Raw genomic sequence first — 23,678 nt, forward strand, 5'->3', positions numbered from 1 at the left:
GTGGTGATAGTGCAGAGTCTCCCTGGTTACTATCCTCAGAGCGGTCTTATAGGAGAATATTGGCTGCTGTAACACAGATTAGCCATGGCATACTGGTGGCTTCCTCAGTCCTTGGATCTTTATTCTTAGAAGTCTCTCCTATGGGGCCCCAGCTCTTCCTGATCTTTCCAACCACCGAAGCGAGTTCCATAGCCAGTGATTTCACCTTGTTGTCATACAGCGCCCCCCGGAGGGATTTATAAATTCCCTCTATCTGCTTCTGGAATATTCTCTTTGCTGTCCTCAGGGTTTCCATTTCTTTTACCAGGGCCGGAATGTTCTGTGCTAGGCCCAGGCTGTTACTTTCTGCCCGGTCACCTCTGCCGGGCCCTCAGATGGACTGGAAGCCATGTCAGTCCCTTTCCCTGGTACGCTGCGCTGCCCCCTTCCCACTCACAGGCCATGGATGGAACTGCGGTGATTTGTGGGTCACTGACCCATCTCAGGCCGGAGCTTTGTACTGCTGGGAGGATTTCTGGGCTGATGGGGCCCCCGGAGCCGCATTTGTTGGCTTTTTTGTACTTTCAGCGCTGATTTTACTTTGCTGGGCTTTCAGGCGGGCTGAGCGCACCGGGTCGGTGGGGATCAAAACTTTCAAATTCTCCTTTATTGTCTTTTGTTCCAAGGAAATCTTCCTTGGGGTCTGAGAAATGGCCGCACTGTGCTGGGCCGGAGCTGCCCCGCCATCACCTCTCTGTGGGGTGGACTCGGAGTCGCCCCCTGTGGGGTGGGCAAAGCTTTCTGTGCTGCCCCAACACTGCTCGGACCCGGCTGCACTGATTGCCCCATTACTGGGCTTTCCTGGACCTCCCATCTGCTGTACAGGTTCATCCAATTCATGTTCATACTTCACATGGCAGACATCAGACATTTCCCAGCTTTCATATCAATACCCCGAGAATCCATCACTAGGCCCAGAAGCCTGGGGCTTTCCTGGGGAACTTCCCCGCCCAGGGCAGCCCAACCCCGGGCTAGAGACAAACATCGGAGAGAGAGGAGCACAGACCGGCCTGCAGCTCAGAAGCCACACCCTGCACAGTACCACTTCTCTTGTCCTGTACCCTGGGGTAATTCTCAGTATCTGTTCTCTGTATGTATGGACTCTGCACAGTACCACTTCTCTTGTCCTGTACCCTGGGGTAATTCTCAGTATCTGTTCTCTGTATGTATGGACTCTGCACAGTACCACTTCTCTTGTCCTGTACCCCGGGGTAATTCTCAGTATCTGTTCCTTATGTATGGACTCTGCACAGTACCACTTCTCTTGTCCTGTACCCCAGTATAATTCTCAGTATCATTATGTATAGACTCTGCACAGTACTACTTCTCTTGTCCTGTACCCCAGTGTATTCTCAGTATCTGTTCTTATTCTGTATGTATGCACTCTGCACAGTACCACTTCTCTTGTCCTGTACCCCGGGTGTAATTCTCAGTATCTGTTCCTTATGTATGGACTCTGCACAGTACTACTTCTCTTGTCCTGTACCCCAGTGTATTCTCGGTATCTGTTCTTGGAGTGTATCCCGATTATTTTGGTGGCTCCTAAACCGTCCATTGTAGTCATGTGACACAAGTGGTAATGAACATGTCACCTATCCCAGGGTGGCACCACAAGCCGTTGGCACCATGCTTCTCTATTGGGGGATGAAGGATAAATGTTTAGTTGTACAGATCCTCAGGCTTCCTTCTCTCCCAGGATTCTGAGTGATGATTATCCTCCATTGTTGGAGCGGAATGACTCCGTGCTGTAAATCCAAAATGTCATTTTATCCTTGAAAATTGTCTTTGTATTCTGTTCTGGGAAAATTAAGTCAGAAATCTTCGCCTATTGCGTCCACATTGGAGAGCTGCACATTATATCACGGAATATATTTATATATGTGTGTGTGTGTGTGTGTATATAGATAGGTGTATATAGAAGTGTATATGTGTATAGAGGTGTGTGTGTAATATATGTATATAGAGGTGTGTGTGTGTATGTAACATATATATGTGTGTGTGTGTGTATATAGATAGGTGTGTATAGAGGTGTGTGTGTGTAATATATATATATAGATCGGTGTATATAGAAGTGTATATGTGTGTATAGAGTTGTGTGTGTGTAATATATGTATATATAGAAGTGTGTGTGTGTATGTAACATATATATGTGTGTGTGTGTATATATTGATAGGTGTATATAGAAGTGTATATAGAGGTGTGTGTGTAATATATGTATATAGAGGTGTGTGTGTATGTAACATATATATATATATGTGTGTGTATATATATATATATATATATATATATATATATAGATCGGTGTATATAGAAGTGTATATGTGTGTATAGAGTTGTGTGTGTGTAATATATATATATATATATATATATATATAGAGGTGTATACACTGACTCCCAGATTACACACACAGCTAGATGCACACATTCAGGCTTTGTTCCCAGCAGCGTTGCAGTAACTACGCATGTTTTCCTCGCAGTTTTCTGAAGGCAGCAGCACAACATGAAACACAATGCAATGGTTTTCCAATGCACCCAGGCAGGGCACTGCAGCACTTCATTATAAAACCAAGTGCGGGTGTAATGTGTGTTGTGGTGCATTGGCAGATAATTCATCATATATGTATTACCCCAACAAGAAGGGGCCCTCAGCTCAATCCAGTCATACACGAGAAGAACTTTCCGAAATATTCCAGAAGAATGTTTGCTGATGGAGATTGGCAGTGATTATCTGATTTGTTAGAGTCGTATAAAGTGATTGCAGAGTTTACACAAATCATTTATCACCGCTATTAGGAATTCTCTTGGCTAAATAATTGCTGTGTGTATTAATAGATATAGGAGGAGAATGTGATCACCTTATGGAGAGATTTCCCGGTCATCGGATAAACAATTTAATGTTTTACATATTCTACGTATTATCCGGCACGGTCACCTTCCATAAATGATTGAAGGTTTTTACTGTTCAGGGAAAGATCTCTCTGCAAAGAATTTTCTCACTTCTAAAAGTGCCACTAAACAAACCGTAACGTCTGTTAGACTGAAAGATCAGTTATATCGGGAATCCTCACCGTGAGCCCGAGCCACACAGCCCCAGAACCTTTCTGCCCCCCAGAGCTGGATGTATGAAGGGAAAAACAACTGTGAGCTAGAGAGAAGTGCTAGGGCCACGCTGGACACGGCACCAGGGCCACGCCAGACACGGCACCAGGGCCACGCCGGACACGGCACCAGGGCCACGCCGGACACGGCACCAGGGCCACGCCGGACACGGCACCAGGGCCACGCCAGACACGGCACCAGGGCCACGCCGGACACGGCACCAGGGCCACGCCGGACACGGCACCAGGGCCACGCCAGACACGGCACCAGGGCCACGCCAGACACGGCACCAGGGCCACGCTGAACCCCTGGACACGGCACCAAGGGCATATTGTGCGCTAGAACTAATCACCTGGGACATTTCATGCTTCAGACAGGAAGGTGCTGGGGCATGCTGCAAACTGGCTTCTTTCCCCATCCTAACAATCATAAAATTGTGCACTTTGCCGGGGGACAATCCATGAACATGGAAACTTTTACCATAACGGCTGATGATGTGCTGGAATATTGAAGTGACATTGTTTAGAGGGCACTGGTGGTATTATATCTGCCCCAGGGGTGGGCAGGGGGTAGAAGCTCTAATATAAATGGCTCCATATTCCTCCATAGGTCATGGCAGGCAGTCCCTCTTATTCCAAGTTTTGGTGACTTTGCCCCAAGCTTGATGTTTTTCTTGACATTCCCATTTCATTGTAGATGGTGATAGGTTAACATATTGTAATTGCTGACTTTTTAAAGCATTTCCTTACTCCCTCCCTGCAATGCATGAAATTTCCAAGCTGATGAAAAAACATTTTCTGCCTTCATCCGTCGCTCCAACCTTTTCCGTCGCTATCTCCCGCCAACATATCCCCAATGAATATTAATACAAATGAAACAATTGACATTTCCGTGTTTGTTTCACTTTATTGGTTTTTTTTTCCCTCTTTGTTTAAATGTCTAAACAACGTTTAATTGAGATTGTTCTTCGTCAGTCTGAGCGTGGCACCGATTGGAGTATATTAAAGAAGTGTTTTCTATAAACAGATCTGATAGTCTCCGCTCGTGTGACTTCATTTTTCATGTATATTTCTTTTGTTCGGCTTTAGGAACTTACAAATCAATTAAACGGCCTTAATCTCATCTGTCTGCCGAGGGCCAAACTGCGCTCAGAGCCTGGGAGGCGTTTATCACCCGGCCGCAATTTGCTGCCACTTCATCTGCTACACAACTTTCATTTGTCCCCATAAACGTTGCAGCTTCGGGGCCTCATCATTGGTTGGAGCATTTCTGTTAAAGGGTAACACCGCCTTTTCTGGGAGCCTCATAATGTCTATAGCAGCCTTCCTACATTGCAGGAACCCAATGGAAGTCTTGCGGAATCCCCGGCTGTGCACATAGCAATTCATGCAGCAAAATATGGAATGTGACAAGCAACAGAAAGCTGACAATCCATGTTATTGTGTCTTCCAATATTAGTGCTCAAGGTAGAAGTGACCCCCAGCATTGGTTGGCATTAGACAATATTCCCCATTTACCCCCAGGCAGAGCTTTAGGAGCCCTCAGGAACCCTTGCATGATAAGGTTGCCCCATAGTTTCCCCACATTTGTAATGGTGACTCCGCAACCTTGGAGGTTTTTACCAAATATCCAAAAATGTTCCACTTGAGAGGAATAAGAAATAGTTTGGAGACTCCTCCATGTGATCCACAGCGACTGTCGCATGTTGTCCTCCGCTGATGTCCCTTTTCCCGTATTGTTATTTATAGCCATGTCAGAAGGATCCGACGCGGCCTGAAATCTGCAACCCTCCTGCTGGGACTGAAATTACCTTTAATGGTTGGATGGCGCTGTGCTTCCTGGTAGCCATTTTGTTCCCCAACAGAGGCGTAAATGTCACAGCAGAACCTGCCAAATAATTGTAATAAATGTCCAAACTTTCTGCAGCTCATGTGGATGTGACTACTAAATGTATTTCAGGAGAGGAGAGTTATAGAGGAAGGAGCAGAGTCCTCCCGCAGAGTATTTCAGGAGAGGAGAGTTATAGAGGAAGAGGAGAGTTATAGAGGAAGGAGCAGAGTCCTCCAGCAGAGTATTTCAGGAGAGGAGAGTTATAGAGGAAGGAGCAGAGTCCTCCAGAAGAGCAGAGTATTTCAGGAGAGGAGAGTTATAGAGGAAGGAGCAGAGTCCTCCAGAAGAGCAGAGTATTTCAGGAGAAGAGAGTTATAGAGGAAGGAGCAGAGTCCTCCAGCAGTGCAGAGTATTTCAGGAGAAGAGAGTTATAGAGGAAGGAGCAGAGTCCTCCGGCAGCGTTTTGTATGATTGTTGCTATTAATTAGTTCTGACATCCCTTCCATTTCCTCTTCAGATTCGGTTCTTCTTGTTTCCCTGATTTGGCCGTTGATTCTCTCTTCTCATTAACCTCTGACCCCAATAATGTGCAGTTTGCGTTTCTCATTCTCATTGTTAAATAGTCGTCTCGGCTATGATTGGCCGTTTTATCCCTCAGTGTGGGAAGTGGTTTTCTAGTTCATATTCATCAGATTTCTCAGAGCTGAGTGATGATCTCCTGGCTGTAATATCGCTCCATGGATTTGCTGTGATTTTCCTGATTCTGACGACATTTTCCCATTAATACTCCGGGAAGAGTATGGCTGGGGGAGGCATTAATCATCCAAATGTAACGATGAAATATCATTTCCATTCGCTCGTTATCGGGATCTTTCGCCAAGCTTAATTTAAACTATCCGCAGCCCATTCCTTTTACCCACCGGGCTGTTGTATCAATTTATACAGTTTAATTATTTTATATGGAGGGATATTTCACTCTGTGCACCTCGCCGAGGGAAAATACTTCATATGATAGAGAACACTGAAAGAACCACAGCTGCAGAACTGATGGAGAGTCCCGGGGACACATAAAGTAAAAAGAATATAAGTTATAGGAACGTCGCTGACTCCACATTCCAAATACTGGCATCGGTTTCAAGGTGGAAATCCAGGTAAATACACATCGACTTATAATGTCTAGCTATACAATTGTATTTCCTTAGCTAGTTCTGTGAGTTTGGCCATAATAAATAATCAGAAGATGAGACGGCGACATCAGAACCTTCAACTTCAGAGCACCAAACACCAACCAGATCCCTCCAGTCCTCCAATAAAATCACACATGGTATATCTCACCTGTCCTCCAATAAAAACACATGGTAGATCTCACCTGTCCTCCAATAAAAACACAATCTCACCTGTCCTCCAATAAAAACACATGGTATATCTCACCTGACCAGCAATAAAAAAACTCATGGTAGATGTTACCTGTCCTCCAATGTAACACAATGGATGCCACTACCCCCCGATTGTATAAACAGGGCCAATTCCTCCAATTTAACACATAGGTGAATTGAATTTATTAACAATTAACATTTCATTGTATGAAACTGTACAAAAATAAAGCATTAGGTGTCAGTGGGTGGTGGCTGTAGGGGGCGGTAGGTGGTGGCTGTAGGGGGCAGTGGGTGGTGGCTGTAGTGGGTAGGTGTTGGTGGGTGTTGGCTGTAGTGGGTGGTGTCAGTGTGTGGTGGCTGTAGGTGTTGGTGGGTGGTGGCTGTAGGTGTCAGTGTGTGGTGGCTGTAGGTGTCAGTGGGTGGTGGCTGTAGGTGTCAGTGGGTGGTGGTTGTAGGTGTCAATGAGGTGGTGGTTGCTTTCAGTGGGTGGTGGCTGTAGGTGTCGGTGGGTGGTTGCTGTAGGTGGCGGTAGGTGGTGGCTGTAGGTGTCGGTGGGTGGTGGCTGTAGGTGTCAGTGGGTGGTGGCTCTCGGTTTTGGTGACTGTTGTTTCTCTTTCAGTGTCCTGCAGCTAATTAGGGGGTTGTTGTGTGTTATATTTTCTTGTTGCTCCCCAGCTGGATGGTCTCTGAACTTTCATCAGCAGTACCTGTGATTCTTTGTCATGGGTGAATCCCTGGTGTCCATGGCACATCCTCCATTCTGTTATCATACGGCTGGTTCAGGCGGGCACACACTGCTGGGCACATAAAGACAATTTGTAGTTTAGCAGCTGTGAAATTAACCAGATGGGGCCGCGCTGGCCAGACGATGATCTGGGTGATTGGAGGACGGCCCAAGCTGCCAAACAAAAATTAATTGTTTTTTTACGGACAACTGCCCAAAATATTACAAAAATCCTAACATTGTTATAGACCCTCCATTATAACAGTGCCAGACATATATACTGGGTGTCAGCTGTGCCCGGGACATTGTAAAGAGCTACCCCACACCCAACCATCTCCACAATCCACCGTGTGTCAGGGTCACTTTTCAGGGTGATACCCATATGGGGTTGTATAAAGACATTTGGTGGCCCCAGCCATGGCTGACTGGTACAATAATGGCAGCCGGCTTGCAGTGCAGATCTCTGTTTTTGGGGTCGACACCTTTCTTCTTTCTTGAGAATTCTCCTTCATCTGCACAATTGCAGCATTGTGACTCCTTTGTACTCAAGTTTGTTTTTTGGGTTTATCCAGGCCGAGGAACTTATGATCTCCGCTTTGTTCTCTGCCAGATATCACCATCTGGCAATTATATTTGGTGGTGGCAATTGTGCTATTGGGGTAAATGTCCTACCCTAAAATGGGCCAAATGTGGCCGGTAGGGATTTCAGTCTTATGTCCGGCAATGAGATAGATGGATATCCTCTGTATGAAGGGGCTCCATGGAGTCGGCGGTGTGTTGGGGCCGTCTGCTGTACTTTTCCTGTACGCACTATGACACCTGGGAATGGAGTGTACTTGTGTTGTACATTTTCATCCTCAAATGCTTAATTGTGTGATGATTGGTAACATTTTATGACACCACTATGATCCCTTCACAGAAGGAAGTTATACACAGCAGTATCATATATATATGTATTAATAACGTAATGACATGGCTTCCTCAGTCCTAAACATGGGGCTGTTACTTCCTTAGTGTGTCACCATTGTGAAAATAAAAGATAATGGATTCCACAAGCTGGTAATGAAAGATTTGTGCCGCCTCCAGTGCCCCAGCCTTGTACATATTATTGGCACAATGTGCTATTTTGGTGGCTGCTATAGTGAATTTCCTGGGAACAGAACCATCCACCAGATTTTCCCTCTTTCACTCAGTGTTTGGATTTAGGAAATACAGATTACAAACTTCTTGGACCACTTTAGCTGAACCCCCCACCCTAAACTGGGGATATTGTCCAATTCTTTCTGGGTATCTCTTACATTGAGGAGACATTGCTGGGGAAATTCACAATGCCCGCAGAGCGCCCATACAGTCTGATTCCCTATATCTGAGCCAAGTACATTCTATCCGTCTGCCCATCATTCCTCGCTGTCTTTCCATTTGGTTCAGATATTGCAGAGAAGACGCAAATATTTCAGCCGCCATTTTATGTTTTGCCGACAAATAGTGAGCAAGTTTTCTGGGTGTTTCCGTATCACTGCCCCCCCATAAATATCCCAACACACCATGGTGACATTGCTGCTTTATTCTCCATCTGCCTTCTAGTTGTATTGGACTTTGATGGTTTCACCCCATGTCGGGAGCTTCGTTCTATACACCGGATCAGATCTGCCATGTGTGCTACCTAGAAGGGTTGGATGCTTTGATTGGCCAACAATGAATCTGCTTATTGGATGTGTAAAATCCAGTCGGAGAATGGCGGAGGGCCCCTGCTCAGCAAAGGTATCAAAGTGGCCAACAAAGCAAATCTACACCACTACGCATTTCGCAGCTTTCTGACCATGTGACCTTGACTCCTTGCCGGTGTTCCCCTTTTCAGTCTCTTGTTTTGGAAACCCCCCAGCTCATATTTTGTGTTCTTTATTACCAATTTCTTTACAGAAGCGTCACTGCAGACATTCTCACTCTTTTGAATCGCCTCCATCACGGCCATGTTAATGATCTTTTTCTCAGAGTGCTGGAACATTCTGCGGCAGATATAATGAAAAGTATAATTGCCCCAAGCCGAGCGACAATCATTAAATATTTGGCTGATATTGAGAAGAGCCCTGATTATATTGCGCCCGGTCACAGTCCTGCGTGTGAACGTTTCTCGCTGTGCGTCTCTCCGGTCACAGAAATAAGTGTTACACTTAGCCGCCATCCCGGCGCTTTGATCGGAGAAGTCCTGCCGAGCTTTATGCGTTCTCTTCCTTCACTATTAATAGGGAGCTCAGCCAAAATCTTGTAATTGGCTTGTTCTAAATATAACCGGCGAGCGCTATGGAGATCGTCACCACAATTTACAACGCTTCGGGCCTGAAAGGAATTTGTAGCTACATAACGGTGTCGGAGGGCCAAACCTGGTGATGAAAAACATTTCCTAGCAGCCAGATCTATTAGAGCCCCCCGGGAATGTCAGAATGGGCCGATGGCTTCATGGTGAATAATCACTTTCATTAGAGTTCTGTGAATCTGCTAATAAACATTCTTCAATATTAGGAACTGAGAGGCGGATATTGTTCTTCCACAAAGTTCACAACCCCAAACTTATTATTTGGAGTGCTCGGTGTAAGTAAAATAAGTAAATCCCGTGTACCCCGTTATGTGGGGCCCCTCATCTCGCCATACACTGCTCACTCTAAACCCAGCCCCCAATGGGGAATGATGAGCTGGAGGAACCCCGCTGCACCCCACCCGGCCATCAGGGGAACAATACACATGCAACATTCATCTTGGGTGAAAAGATCCAGTATGTGTAGCTTTACAGATATGAATATTTGTTGTTTTCACTGTTGGTTATTGAGCGGTGTATTCCGTATTTTGTGACCCTGAATAGAGTTTTGGGGTAAGTGGGGTGCAGCTGCTGCTATCAGTCATGCAGCCATTGTTTTCCTTGCACATACGTTTATATATTCTGCGCACAGTGAACGCGCTCTATACATTGCGGTGTAAGTTGTCTGTACGTCCAGCGTGTGATTGCTGTTACTGGAACTGGAGCATTCTTCCATTGGAAGGACAACAATGGGGAAATGTGGGAACCATTCCGCCCCGGGTGTGTGAAGGACAATCATCAGCCATCATGTCTGTATATGTGGGGGTACCATGGAGCCACCCGGGGCCACGCTGTGTGAATGGCAGGTAGAATATGACTATTGGGTTCCATAGGTCCCATGTCACTTCCCTGCCTCATTCCATGAAATAATTATAATGACTCCGACTCATGCAAAGCCATTGAATTCCTTTTGTTATGCTGATTCACTCCTTCAGGGCGCCCAAACATTTAGTGCCGGTCTGCTGGGGCAGAAGGTAATTGGGGTCACGTAGGGATCTTACTAATAGAGTCAGATTGAATCTCAGGGCCCTGGTGGGTGAGAGCTGTATGGGCAAAGTGTGAGATGTCATATACCGGGGGGACTCCATACAGTCACATGGTACAACCTGCCAATAGCAGCAGACCTTCCCTGTTACATTGTGCCAACTCTCATTGGCTGCCTTATTATCCAATCAGATGTAACCTTTCTCATCTGATAATATTGCACAAGTTCCAGGTGCTGTCATTTCAAACCAATCAGAGGCAAGGGGTGGGACAGTGACCAAAGAGTATTGTGCTACCTGCAGTAGGGGAAAGTGAGGTCAAGGACACCCAGCATTGCTGACTGGCAGAGCTTTCATAATCTGCAGACTGGCTGAACAAGCAGGTAGCCTATTTACAGATTTGCTGGGTTTCCGGAGTTCTCCTTTAAGCGATAACTATATAGTCTTTCCCGCTTGCACCCCTCCAATATTTTACCGGAGAAATATCACATTTTGTGGATGACAAGTGACGCCAAGGAGAATAAATTGGCCGGCAGATTGTAATAAGCGCGTCGCATCAGAGGGATCATTTGTGAAATGACGGATTTAATGAAATCTTGCGATGGAAATGAATTGCAGCTGGAAGGCTGATAAATGCTGAGCGCATTACATGTTTGTGGGGATGATGGCAGTGGCATTGCACTGCGGCAGAGAGGCGCCCTGACACCTTCTGATTCTACAGTCAGTACCTGATTGGTTGCTGTCACTGTCAGGGGGTGACAGGGTGGATGGGAGGGGTCAATGATTGCCATCCTCGGCTGGGGTGGGGCAGAAATAAATGGGAGGTATTGCCCCATCTGAATATTTCATTTACTTGAGACAAGACTGGCATTGGGGGCATCTCACACGGGGGGGCTCGGCCCACCTGAAATATCGATGACGATTGGCCTGTCCCCATGAAAGTGTTTGGAGAAATGTTATTGTAGATCAGGCAGCTCAGGGATTCCACAATGCCACTGCGTATGGTGGCGTCATCCTGTACTCAGTCATCTCTCCGATGGTTTGTGTCATCCGAAAACCTTAAAGCATTTCTTGTGTTCACCCTGCTGTAGCCCCCCCCCCCCCATCCCTTCTCCTCCCCCCATCGCCCCCTATTGCCCAGCTCCCCCATCGCCCCCTATTGCCCATCTCCCCCATCGATTGCCCATCTCCCCGCCCCCCCATTGCTCCCCCCTCACCATGTGGCGTACATTCTGCACTGTCTTTGATTGGATGACATTGTCATGTGATGCTGGGAATCGTTTCCTTTACATGGCGGTTATATTGCTGCATACATGGGGCCTCTTTACAGTCTGCCAACCCCCGAATTCTGGCATCTGATGGGGTCACCCTGCGGGCATAGGGGGCAATAAATGTAATTTTATGTGACCGGCAGGAAGAATGGCTCCATGCTGCGTCCTATTGTCAGGGATATTACCCCACCATATGCTGCAGTGATTGGGGCCACAGAAGAGACATGGAGGTCACCAAAAGAATCACAGGGGCCCACAGGAGCCATAGAGACCCCCAGTATGGCACTAGTAGCCCAAAGAGACTTTGGGGCCCTAAATAGGCACTGGGGGGCCTGGAATAGACACAGCAGGGCCCCAGATATACAGAGTAGGGCCCCGGGTTGACGCTGGAGGGCCAGGAATTGACACATGGAACCGTTGTATTTTCAGTGATTTCTGGTCTGGCACCTTTATATACAAATGAGAGAAGAATGAGATGAATTCTGCCCCCCACCAGTCTTTGCCCCAGACCGGTGATCTGGGTGGACATTTCTTTTTTTTTTGGGGGGGGGGGGGGGGTCAGTAGCTGCATCATGTTAGTCCTCCCCCCTCCTCCAGGCCGGTCACATGGCGCTCCCCAGGCTTGATTCTGCAGAGCTGTGATTGGTTGGCTCCAGGAATGAGCGGGGAATCTGCAGGATAATGATGTTTTCAGATTTCTCCCCGGGGATCTGTCTGCTCTTCATCTTCTGACTGCGCTAATCATTGTGCTGCGTCTGAGCGGAGCTGTGATGTGACTGACATGTGCCTGGCTGCTTCTGCGGGGGCCCCCCTTACATCACTACAAGATACCGGGGTCTTCCTGTGCAATACAAACAGCGACAGCGTCATAATACGGGGCCCGGAGGGCTGCCTGGGGGCCCAAAAGAGAATGTGGGCCACTTATAGTCCCGTATAGAATGCAAAGACATTGTCCTAATACAATTAAAGGGGGATTCCTGGGGCCGGCAAGGAATGGGGCCACATATAGTCCCATGTATAATACAAGAAAACCTTTTTTACCATTTCCTTCCTTCTTTGTGAATTACAAGATGATGATTCACCTTGGGAGGTAAACAGTCTGAACTTCAATCTATAGAGATTATTATCCCATGCTGACATGGCCCCTCCCTGGCATGCGTGTGGCCCCTGTACGGTTGTGTTTTGATATTTCTGCCCCCCAGCTGATGGCAGTGCCAAGCAGAGGACGATGCCCGGCACTCAATGGGTTCATCCAGCTGAATTCCTCTTCTCTCCGTCTTCTCTTCCCGTCTTTTCTTCCTGTTTCCATGGAGACGACAGAAGGAGAAAAAAGTAAAAATAGGAGAAAAAAAGAGCAGAAAATGGGGAGCGCCGGGCGGCCGGAGAATGACGCCATTTATAGAGAATTATTACAGTCCGAAAAAGTGCCATCATCTCGGTGCCAACCATTGTAATAATACAAACACCCCCTAACTACAAGTACAGGGGCCCGGGGCCCAAACACTACAACCATAAATACTGACTGGGGAGGAGAATTCTGTCCCCCAAATATCACCCTGTACCCCAGTTATTTCCCTGTACCCCAATTAATCCAACATCAATTACTGCCTGTCCCCCAAATATCACTGTGTACCCCAATTAGCTCCCTGTACCCCAATTATTCAAACATGAATTACTGCCTGTTCCCCATTTTTCTCCCTGTACCCCAATTATTCAAACATTTACTGCCGGCACCCTAAATATCTCCTAAATATCTCCATGTACCCCCAATATCACCATGTACCCCAAAATATCACTCTATACCCCAATTATCTCCCTGTACCCCAATTCCATTCCAACATTGTGATGGGGGCAGGGAAGGGGATGCTGTGGAGTTCTGACCTCTGACTAAAGCCATTTGTGGCGCCCCCTCCTGGTGAACAGACTCTGATGCATGTACAAGGCGCGGAGACCCTGAGGATGGCGGACTATGGGAGGCTGCACTCGGGGCCCCATGTCTCGGGGCCCCATGTATATGTGTGACGTCACCAGGAGATGCCAAATCTGATTCATCTAACTCCTGGCTGCCATTTCCCAGGACATCATCCCCCATTGTGCCCCATGTGATTACATAGCACTGACATATACCACAGTGCTGTACACTGAGCTGATTATATTCAGTTTCTGTACCAGAGGAGCTGACACTCTATTATAGAAATCGGCAAAGATTTAGGTGGAGACAATAATTATGGTTTTGGATTGTAGGAAGATGGACGTATTCTGGTAGTTGGGGGGGGGGGTAATTGTGCCCTCCGAAGAGCCCCCAGCATTTGTCTTCACCCCTCCTTCGTATGGTCAGTGGCCCCTCTTCCGGAATCTTCCCTGCAGGAAACTTTATGATGTTCAGTGAATTCAGACCATCAATCAGCGGCAGAACCGTCATTCCATCCACTGACATTACAGCTTCTGCCCCACAGAGGGGTAACCAGGGATGGGGGGGGGGTCGTATTCATTGGTCAGATGGAGAAGATTCCCTACATCATTCACTCCTTACTGATTATTCACCCTCCCGGCCCCTCTGGGCCATGGCTGGATCCGGCTTTTCCTTTATAAGACTATTTTTAATAAAGCCATTCGAAGTAACCCATGGCAACCAGACAACTGCAATCAGCTCAGTTCTTAGGTGATTGGTTGCTATGGTTTGGGGCAATTGTCAGGGCAAATTCCCCAAATTATTTGCTGTAAAAGTATAGAAAATCTCCCAATTCAGGGCAGAAAAGAGAAATACAATTTGAAGAGCCAACCCAGTTTCTACCCTTTGCATGACAATGATTAAGACATAAATCCAGCACCTTCCAGGGGCTCCTCCTTTACTTTAGTGCCCATGGAGGAGAAATAAAATGAAACCATCAGGATGACTGGAGCACCTCATGGGCAGCACTTGTGTCTGATCTGGGCCAATGGCCAGGAGCCGCCGCCCACGAGGAACCGGTGGGGAGCTTTAGGCTGGGAAGCTCCTTCTGATATCCAGACTGTTTGTGGTTTTATCCCGAGTGAAAGGGTTAAAGTTGGGCTTTCATTCAGGGACTATAATGTGGTGATCATCTTGATGGGGTGATGTGAGGTCGTCATAGGAATCCTCCGTGGCCTCCGGTCTGCACTGGGGGAATGTAAAGCGAAGGAACGGTGGCAGTTGTGGAAGTTTTTGCATCAGCAAGTTTGGGTGAGCTGTTCACCTTCTGGGTAATTAGGTGCCATTTTCATAGTGTGTTCTGCCATAAGAAAAGGTAAACCGCTTAGAACCCGAGGGCATCTTGGAGCAAAAGAGTGTGCACAACCCCCGGGGGAAAGCCGCGCTCATTTCTGGGGCCATTGTAGAAAGTTGGCCCTGTGATGAGCGTTGATTGGAGAGTCCTCTGGGGAGGGGGGTGAAATGCTGCCGCATTTTTCTGCCGTCACTAATGAAATGATGAATTTGCAGAGTTTACCACCCTTCCCCATCAGACCAATGCATGGCTTCTCTTCTGAAGCTAACGCGTTCCGCTGCTTTATTTCCCGGCTGTATCTTCTTCTCACCTTTTTGCTATTCTGGTTCTGTATTTCAGTGTGATGAAATCTGCAATGCTTGTAACACTTCCAGTACATGGCAGCCTGAACAATCCCATTATATCCAGCAAAGGAACCGATTCACATCTGACCCGAATGTGAGGCTCATATTGGACGAGAATCATCGGACCTGTGTACCTAACCCGAAACCCCAGAGATCCGCCGGTCTGGAAGTGGCTCCTCTATTCAGCAGCCAATATCGCCATTTGTATTCAGGTGACTTGTGTTCATCATTCAGACCTGGGGGGTCCTACTGGCAGGAACATCTCCGTCTATAACGCTGCAAAAGCCTTCCATCCCAGGAAACAGTCTCATTGGCTGAATAGTTAGATCTACTCTTGTGATTGGTTTTCCCATCTGACAGCTGAGATCAATCACAAGGAATCATTGTGAAGACATGGCCCCTTATGGTGTTTCTATAGGAACTGCAGCTGTCTCTGGGCCCTTGAGATAAAAGGGCCCCAGAAAGGTGCTGGACATTATTGTCCATTAAAACTATAGGGATTCCTATATTTTACCCCATGACTGAAAACTGCAGGCGGTATATGAAAGTTGTCTCTTTATATATTCTGGGGTTTAGCGTCTCTTGGTTGCAGCTTGGAATGCTGGCTGATGCAGTTTCCTGAGACGACTTAGCTGCTGCAAAGCTGGTTGTAGAACATGATGAGAAGTTGGAGGTTCAGCACATTGTGGGTCCTGGTTGTGAAATGTGTCCGCCATTTGTTATCATCTGTCCATCGCGATCTGGCGTCACTTTATATGGAATTAGGTTTTGCCTCCCCTTAGGGCACCTCGAGCTGAATTTCTCTGCGTCCTCCATATACAAAGAGACTTTTCCTCCCCATGAAGGGTTAAGCGTCTTTGTTTCAGCCCGGATTGCATGCGGCGTATATGGAAGGCAATTTAGCGGTGGTCGCCTCTTTGCAGTTTTCCAGCAATAGCTTTCCTTGCGCTTCTCTCCCAAAGGGATGGAAAGTACTTCACTGCTCCACAATAGAAGCAAAGATGAAATGATATCAGAACGTCAGATTGTCTGAATAGAGCGACGACGGATGAGAGCGCCGCCATCAAACATCTCAATAGACAAGTGCACCGGGGCCGCTACGCCAAGTTCAAGAGCGTGGCAACAGTGCTGCTAAAAGGAGGCCCTGCCACAAGCACCGCCATGATCCGGAGTATGTTAGCGGATGGGAGGACGGATCTGTAATCTGAGATCCATTATCAGAAATGTTACCGCCATCATGGAGCTCACAATTGCCCAGAACGTCATCTCTCAGATATTCGGGTGTCTCATCACCGTCTACTTCCCAACACAGCTATGAATGCGACCTGCAGGAAGCGGATGCAGCTCAATCACTAGAATCTCATAGAAACTTCATAGAATCTTCAGGGATACAGCGACTATCTGAGGATAAATAGTCCATAAATATTCCAATACACATCACACAGGAGAAGACAGGAAATGGGGAAGAAATGGGACTGAAAAAACAAAAATACCCAGTAAGGGGCAGTTCTCTGGGTGAAAATACCTGGTTGAGGTCAAAGGTGAATGGGCAGATTGGTAATTCAGATAACCCCTTGTTACCCCTGAAGTCTACATAAGAAATCTCTGAATGAACAACAAGTAGGAACCTTGGAGCAGATGGAGTACAGCAGCAGGAGATCACACCGGGGGCCACTCCTGTCTGCTGAGAACAGGAACCTGAGGGTACAAATCACACGGGGGCACCAAAAATTGGACAAGAGAAGTTTGCCTGATCTGATGAGTCTTGATTTCTGACATTCAGATGGTGAGGTCAGAATTTGGCACCAACAACATAAAATCATGGATCCATCCTGCCTGGTGTCACCAGTTCAGGCTGCTGGTGGTATAACAGTGTGGGGGGTATTTTGTTGGCACACGTTGGGCCCCTTAGTACCCATTCATCATGCTATAAATGCCCCGGCCTACCTTAGTATTGTTGCTGGCCTTGTTCATCCGGTTATGGTCGCTGTGTCCCCATCTTCCACTACCTGCAGGATAGCACGCCGGGTCACAGAGCTCCAATCATCCAACACTGGTTTAATGACAATGGGGTCACCGGACCCAACTGGCCCCCACAGTCACCAGATCTCCATGCAATAGAGGACCCCTGGGGTGGTGGATGAGATTCCCATCATGGAGGTGCAGGCCACAAATCTGCAGGTGTGATGTCATCCTATCAATATGGAACAAATCACTAAGGACTGATTCCGGGGCCCTGGGGGATCTGTGCCAGGTGGAATGACGAAGAGGGTGTACCTAATAATGTGGCCGGGGCTGTACAGGTGATCTAGGCAGCCATCTTTTTTTTTACAGATTAAGGGAGGTCCCCTAGCAGGACAACTGCAATGAATTGCCCCTCCTACATGCACCTTCATTGCTGCTGGTCTGGGGTGTCACTTTTCTGGAATTGCAGGACTCACATAGCGGCCATTCCTTACAGCTCCATTATGGGGTGCTGCACTTTCCGGCCCATTGGACAAGCAGAATATTGTTCTGGTTCCGGATCTCTCTGAGACCACTGAGATACAGGGGAGACCACCCTTTGCCCCTGGTCAGTCCTCAGCCACTGCTTTCTAGCCTGTGGGTATGCTGATACTTGTAGTCCCCCTGTGCCCTTGTGCCAGCTCTCATCCTTTGCCTTGCCCCGGTGCATTGTGGGAGCCCCCGGTGTGTCAGGCGTGGAGGCAGCGATTGGTATGCATTAGGCGAGCTTCAATGGAAATTAACATGTAATTGCTGGAAATGAAGTAAGAGCGAGGAGGTAATCTGTTCTTAAATTGGATTCTCAGAGTTTTGTGGGCACTATAATGCCGCCGGAACAAGAATTATAAATGCACCCGTTATGTGCCGGCCCCCTCCCCCGCACTTTCACCCCCCATACCATCTCACTCATTTACAGTGGTGGTCCCCTCACCCTCCTAAGGTGCTAGTGGCAGTGCGGGGGTGCAGGGTGCGGCCCCAAGTGCCGGAATCTTCTCTATTTCACATTCATTAGAGAATTTCATTCCATCTGCCAGCAATCCGTGGATCTCTATTATGTCTAATTGTCACCGCCACAGAGAGCGCTATGTGACCTCCCCTGGGTGAGGGGGTCACAGAAACCATCTGGCTATAAAATCAGCCCATCCAGTGCAGAGACTTACACAGCTTTGTCACATAGTACAGACTGGGATGGGAGGAGACCTGAACTAAAGCCTCCAATCCAGCGCAAGCCTACAGCTAGCCATTCACCTTGCCACGTTTAATAGATTCATAGCACCTCCACATCTGTGGGCCCAGGTTCCCCATCTGTGACTGGTGTCCCCTCCGGATCCGTGGTCCCGGGTTCCCCATCTGTGACTGGTGTCCCCTCCAGATTTGTGGTCCTAGTGGCAGGTAGGTGGGGGTATTTATTCTCCATAATGGCAGGTAGGTGGGGGTATTTATTCTCCTTAATGGCAGGTATGTGGGGGTATTTGGCCATGGTCCCGGGTTTCTCAGGTTACCCCTCGCTTGGCTCCCTGCAGACACAAGTTGGGGCATCTGATGAATATTTATCTCCTATTAAAGGTTTATTATTCTCTGAGCTGTGATTGGCTGAGTCCCGGGTGATTACTGGGCATCATTACAGGTGGAGGTGATTTGATGAATCCGGATGAAGCTGCTGCAAAGTGAATCAGATTTATAAATCCCTTTTGCTCAAATGGAATCTTTCATAGAAATCGGCTGTGAAATGTTATTTCAGAAATCCAGCGAGTGCGGGGAGGGAATTTATCAGCCGGATGTCATTGGGTGCTGAATAAATGTCCCTACCAGGGCGGGGACCCCATAAAAGATCCCCCCCTCCCCCTCGGCCTGGTATGTGAGTCTGTCAATAAAGGGGAACTCAACTTAATACACATCACTCCAATAAGTGAACAGTGAATAGATGGATCTGCAATCTCATTCTTCCACCCCCAGAATCTTCATCCCTTATTACACCCCAATAATTAGTCTGGGGGGGGGGCATTGCTTTGGTGGAGTTTGGGCTGTTTTGAGATCCGGAAAGGGCCCCTAAAGTGTTTATAAGGCTGCAAATGGGCCCCAGCATGCTGTAGGGCCCCTGAACTCTCAGCGTGTTGTGTAGCGCCCCCTCCTTGGCTGACAATATTGCTCCAGCTGTCACACCAAATAAGCACTGTGCTGTTTTCATCTCCCCACCTGGCTGTCACTCCGCTCGCCTGTGAATCTTTCATCCCTTCCTGCTGTCAGTCATTGGGGAGAATTCTGCTCTGCATTTTATTCTCTATGTAGTCCCATCCCTCCCTCCATCCATCCATCCCTCCATCATCCATCCATCATCCCACCATCCCATCCATCCATCCATCCATCCATTCATTCATCCCTCCATCCCATCCATTCATTCCATCCCATCCCATCCCTCCATCATCCATCCATCCATCCATCCCTTCATCCGTCCTTTCCATCAATCCAACCATCCATCCATCCATCCCATCCATCCATCCATCCCATCCCTCCATCCCATCCATCCATCCATCCAGTTCAGTATATGTGGAGAACTGAGCTGGTGCACGGAGTTGGTGATTGGACGATGGGAGATATCAGGGGAACAATCTCTGGCTGTTGGTGAAACTTTGTGTGCTGCATGTAGCAACCAATCCCATTCATCATATCACTGTCCAGCCCACTCACAAGCGTGGCGGGGGGAGTTTGGCTGCAGCACCGACCTTGCTGTGTCCTCCTGAGTGTTGGTGGAATTGGGGCTTAGATGTATTCCGTGGTTTGTACAATGTTTGTGTTGTGCGATGTTCTGTCCTGTGTGTCGATGGGTCAGAGGACCTCCTTAGGGTGGTCAGCTCAGCCACGTGTTCTGTGGTTCTCTATAACAAATCTCCATCTTCCATTCACACTCATTCTCCCTCCTCTCCCCACAGGTGCGCGGTGGACAATCGAGTGACACGGGTGGCATGGCTGAACCGCAGCACCATCTTATACACTGGAAATGACAAGTGGTCCATAGATCCCCGCGTGGTTCTGGTGGCCAACACCAAGACCCAGTACAGCATTGAGATCCAGAATGTGGACATCTATGATGAAGGACCATACACGTGCTCCGTCCAGACAGACAATCACCCCAAAACCTCCCGTGTACACCTCATCGTGCAAGGTAAGTCTGGCCACTATTGTTGGTAGTGGGTGAAGATCTATAGCATTTGTCCGCCCCAAGTCACATGAAGGGGGTGTGGGGGGTCGTTACTTTATATAACTCTATAAATCTGGCTGATAAGGTACTGGTTCCACGGGAGTGCAGGACCTCCAGGTATCCGTGGCACCCAATCTGAGATGTATCAGCTAAACCTTTCATTGAACCATTTTCATGTCTTGGCCACATATTGTGTCCACCAAATCTGTACTCCGTATCTTCCTGGGATGGCAGCGATGGCGGAGTGGGAGGAGGTGACTCATGTTGGCATTAAATTTAACATTGATTGCGTGGCATCATGAGACCCCCAGCTCCTGGAATGTTGGTGGGAATTCTGAAGGATTATATCACCGGGTGCACACGTGGTCTGGTGACGGGCAGTATTGTTTCCTCGCCCTCAATAATCCAATCTTTGTGTGACGGTGAGGTGCAATGTTTCTCCTCGGTGGATAATTATAGCGGCGTGTCACGCAATCCGTGTCACGCAATCCGTGTCACGCAATCGGCCCTCATCTATGTGGTCATAAAATCACCCCGCACTCTATGTGCAGCTCTCTGGAGTCTGTGATAGACGTGTGGGTAGACGTGGCAAGGCAATGAGGAGCAAAGTGTACAGCAGCAACATTGCCCCGGTATAGGTGGGAGGCATTATCATGGTATCATTATATTTCCAGAATGGCTGCATCAATTAAATTCTGACCACACAGGAAGCGTGGCTGGGGGACAAATCCATTGTAAAGATTTGGAATTTGTGGAAGACTCTGCAACGTATACTGAGAAAGAACAAACAGCAACAAATCCGTCTGTTACACCACTGACCACTTCACATGAGAGCTAGAGATACAGAGATGTATTGTACAGCGCTACGTTCTATGTTGGCGCTATATACATACAGTTTATTTTTAATATTAAAAGGAAAAATACAGAGATGTTTTGTACAACGCTGTGTAATATGTTGGCGCTATATACATACTGTTTAATAATAATAATAGAAATATGGAGATAGATGTATTGTACAGCACTGCGCTCTATGTTGGCGCTATACAAATAAAGGTTAGTTATAATACATAAGTATTGGCGGGGAATGTTGCTCATATTGGGGGGGGGGTTAGGAGGTCACATGGAGTAATGTTACCCCCCCCCATCCCCCATTTCTGGCCTTTTGATTGTTTGGTTTCCTTTAATCAGCTGGCCCTTTGTTAGCTGGAAATAAGTTTCCTCTTCTAATCTGCAGCTCCTTGGCCATTGTTTGCAGTTTAATTACCTGGTCAGAGCGGCTTTGCATGGAAGCTGTGGAGGTGGAAGGGGGAGGGGGTGGACGCTGGTGATTTGGGGCCACAGTGAGAGCCGCATTGATTTTGGCTGCAGCGTGGCCCACGTAGATAAGGGAAAGTTCTGGGGGAATTTTTCTGCGTCCTGCAGAGCTGCCATTTCGTCCGCTGGGTAAAGATTTAATCTTCTCCTTTGTAAAGCGAGCTAATAGATTACAAAAGGAGAGCGCACACAGGCGATGTAATGCAGAGAGCGCAATAATACCACTTCTCCGTGCAGGGATATACAACGCCACTGCATGTGGCAGACACAGTTCAGTCTCTGACCCCTTATCTAAGTGATCCCCAGACCCGGCAGTGCTGTAATGCAGCCACAACCCCTTCAATGTATTTGGTGGATGGGGCCACAGGACGATGACCAATAGCAGCAATCAGATTGTAACAATCGGTTATCACCATTAATGATTGGAGCTTTGGGAGGTGAGTGTGGGAGCACTGACAGTCTGTTGTCTGATTTTGTCTTCCGGCTTTTGATTGGCTCTTCAGATGCCGCCGATCCCTCACGGTGCCAGATTTATAAAGATTTACAAGGAGAGTCCTGCTGGAGAAAATGCTGCTCCAGGCTCCCTCCAGTGATGCTCACATACAATGACTATGGTCGATTGGGGGGTAACTGAACACGGGGGGGGGGCTGCTGTCATCAATGTCAGACATCACATGACTGAATTTAGGTTGGCATCCGAGGACAGGTCCATGTTACACCTTATGTTACACGTATGTCCACGTCATGTTACACGTATGTCACTGTCATGTTACACGTATGTGACAGCACGGTGCCACCCCTACAGCACAGATCTGCCAATGCCATGGGGCGTTCCCGGTCACTGTGTGGTCTGCCCGGTTTTCCTCCTGAGCCCAGCGCGAGCTGATATAAAGATGGCTCCTCTCCTGGCCCAAATCCGCCTCCAAACCGGCAGAATTCATAAATAACAATCACTGCGCTGAACACGCCAGCCAGGCAATTAACTTGCCCATAAAAATAATGACAGCGCTTTGTTTAAGTGGCCAGCGTTTGGCGGTGCCAGCTCTGCGCGCCATTGTTGTGTTAACCCTCGCTGCCCGCTCCGTGCTTTTTGTTTGATGCGACTGATTGCCATCTTTCCATTGAATATCTATTTCTTTCTCATTAGTTTCACGGACAAAAGATGAGCGAGAAGTGAGGTGGGGGGGCTGCCAAACACACAGCGCCATTCTGCACGGCTCACATTAAAGACTCGTCAGGCTTTGGGCGGGCAGCGGCGGGCAGCGGTGTGCCATGTCTTCCTTTATTTGCTTCCCTGTTTGCCCCACGTCCTTCATTCTCTTCTCTCTGACCCTCTGCCATGTTTACGCAGAGCGCTCGGCGTCCTTGCTGCTCACAATGCCTTCCAGGCCTGCTAAGCATTGTCATAGATTCATGAGCTGCCATGGCATTAGAATAGAGGTAAGTGACAAGAATCAGAGCGCGCGGGTGCTCGGGATGCCATGCCAGATGCTCAGAAGAACTTATACATAAGCAAATAAGGCGTACTGAGAAATGCCATGCATAATACATAAGATGCCATTCCAGGCAGTGTTACCGCAAGAAGAGCGACCCGATCAGAAATCAGGATAGATGACAAATTCTGCCCCCCCACCCCACTGAGTATGGCAGGCGCAGGGCATTCTGGGAAGGATTTTACTCCTCACATCTTTCCGGAGAAACCTTTTATTTCAAACAAATGTTTGGTTCTGGTCACTAAATGTTTATTGATTGGGCGACTGGCCGAGTGCCAATAACACTGCCCGGCGCCTTTTTTCTGGGCTGCTACCATATACCCGACCCATTGCTATATAGCCGACCCAGTACCATACATCTGACCTCCTAATATATACCTGACCCAGTACCATACACCCGAACC

General features: G+C 47.8%; 1 protein-coding gene across 7 annotated transcripts in view; it reads left to right on the plus strand.

The window, feature by feature from the left end:
- Window positions 1-23,678, plus strand: part of LOC140341477 (neurotrimin-like) — a 261,202-nt gene that overhangs the window by 186,739 nt on the left and 50,785 nt on the right. For all 7 annotated transcript variants that reach the window (XM_072427279.1, XM_072427285.1, XM_072427282.1 and 4 more), the window contains one exon: window positions 20,199-20,431. In XM_072427279.1, the coding sequence (XP_072283380.1) occupies window positions 20,199-20,431 (233 nt within the window). The remainder of the gene's footprint in view (window positions 1-20,198; window positions 20,432-23,678) is intronic.

The sequence above is a fragment of the Pyxicephalus adspersus genome, chromosome 11 (genome assembly GCF_032062135.1).
Source record: "Pyxicephalus adspersus chromosome 11, UCB_Pads_2.0, whole genome shotgun sequence".
NCBI lineage: Eukaryota > Metazoa > Chordata > Amphibia > Anura > Pyxicephalidae > Pyxicephalus > Pyxicephalus adspersus.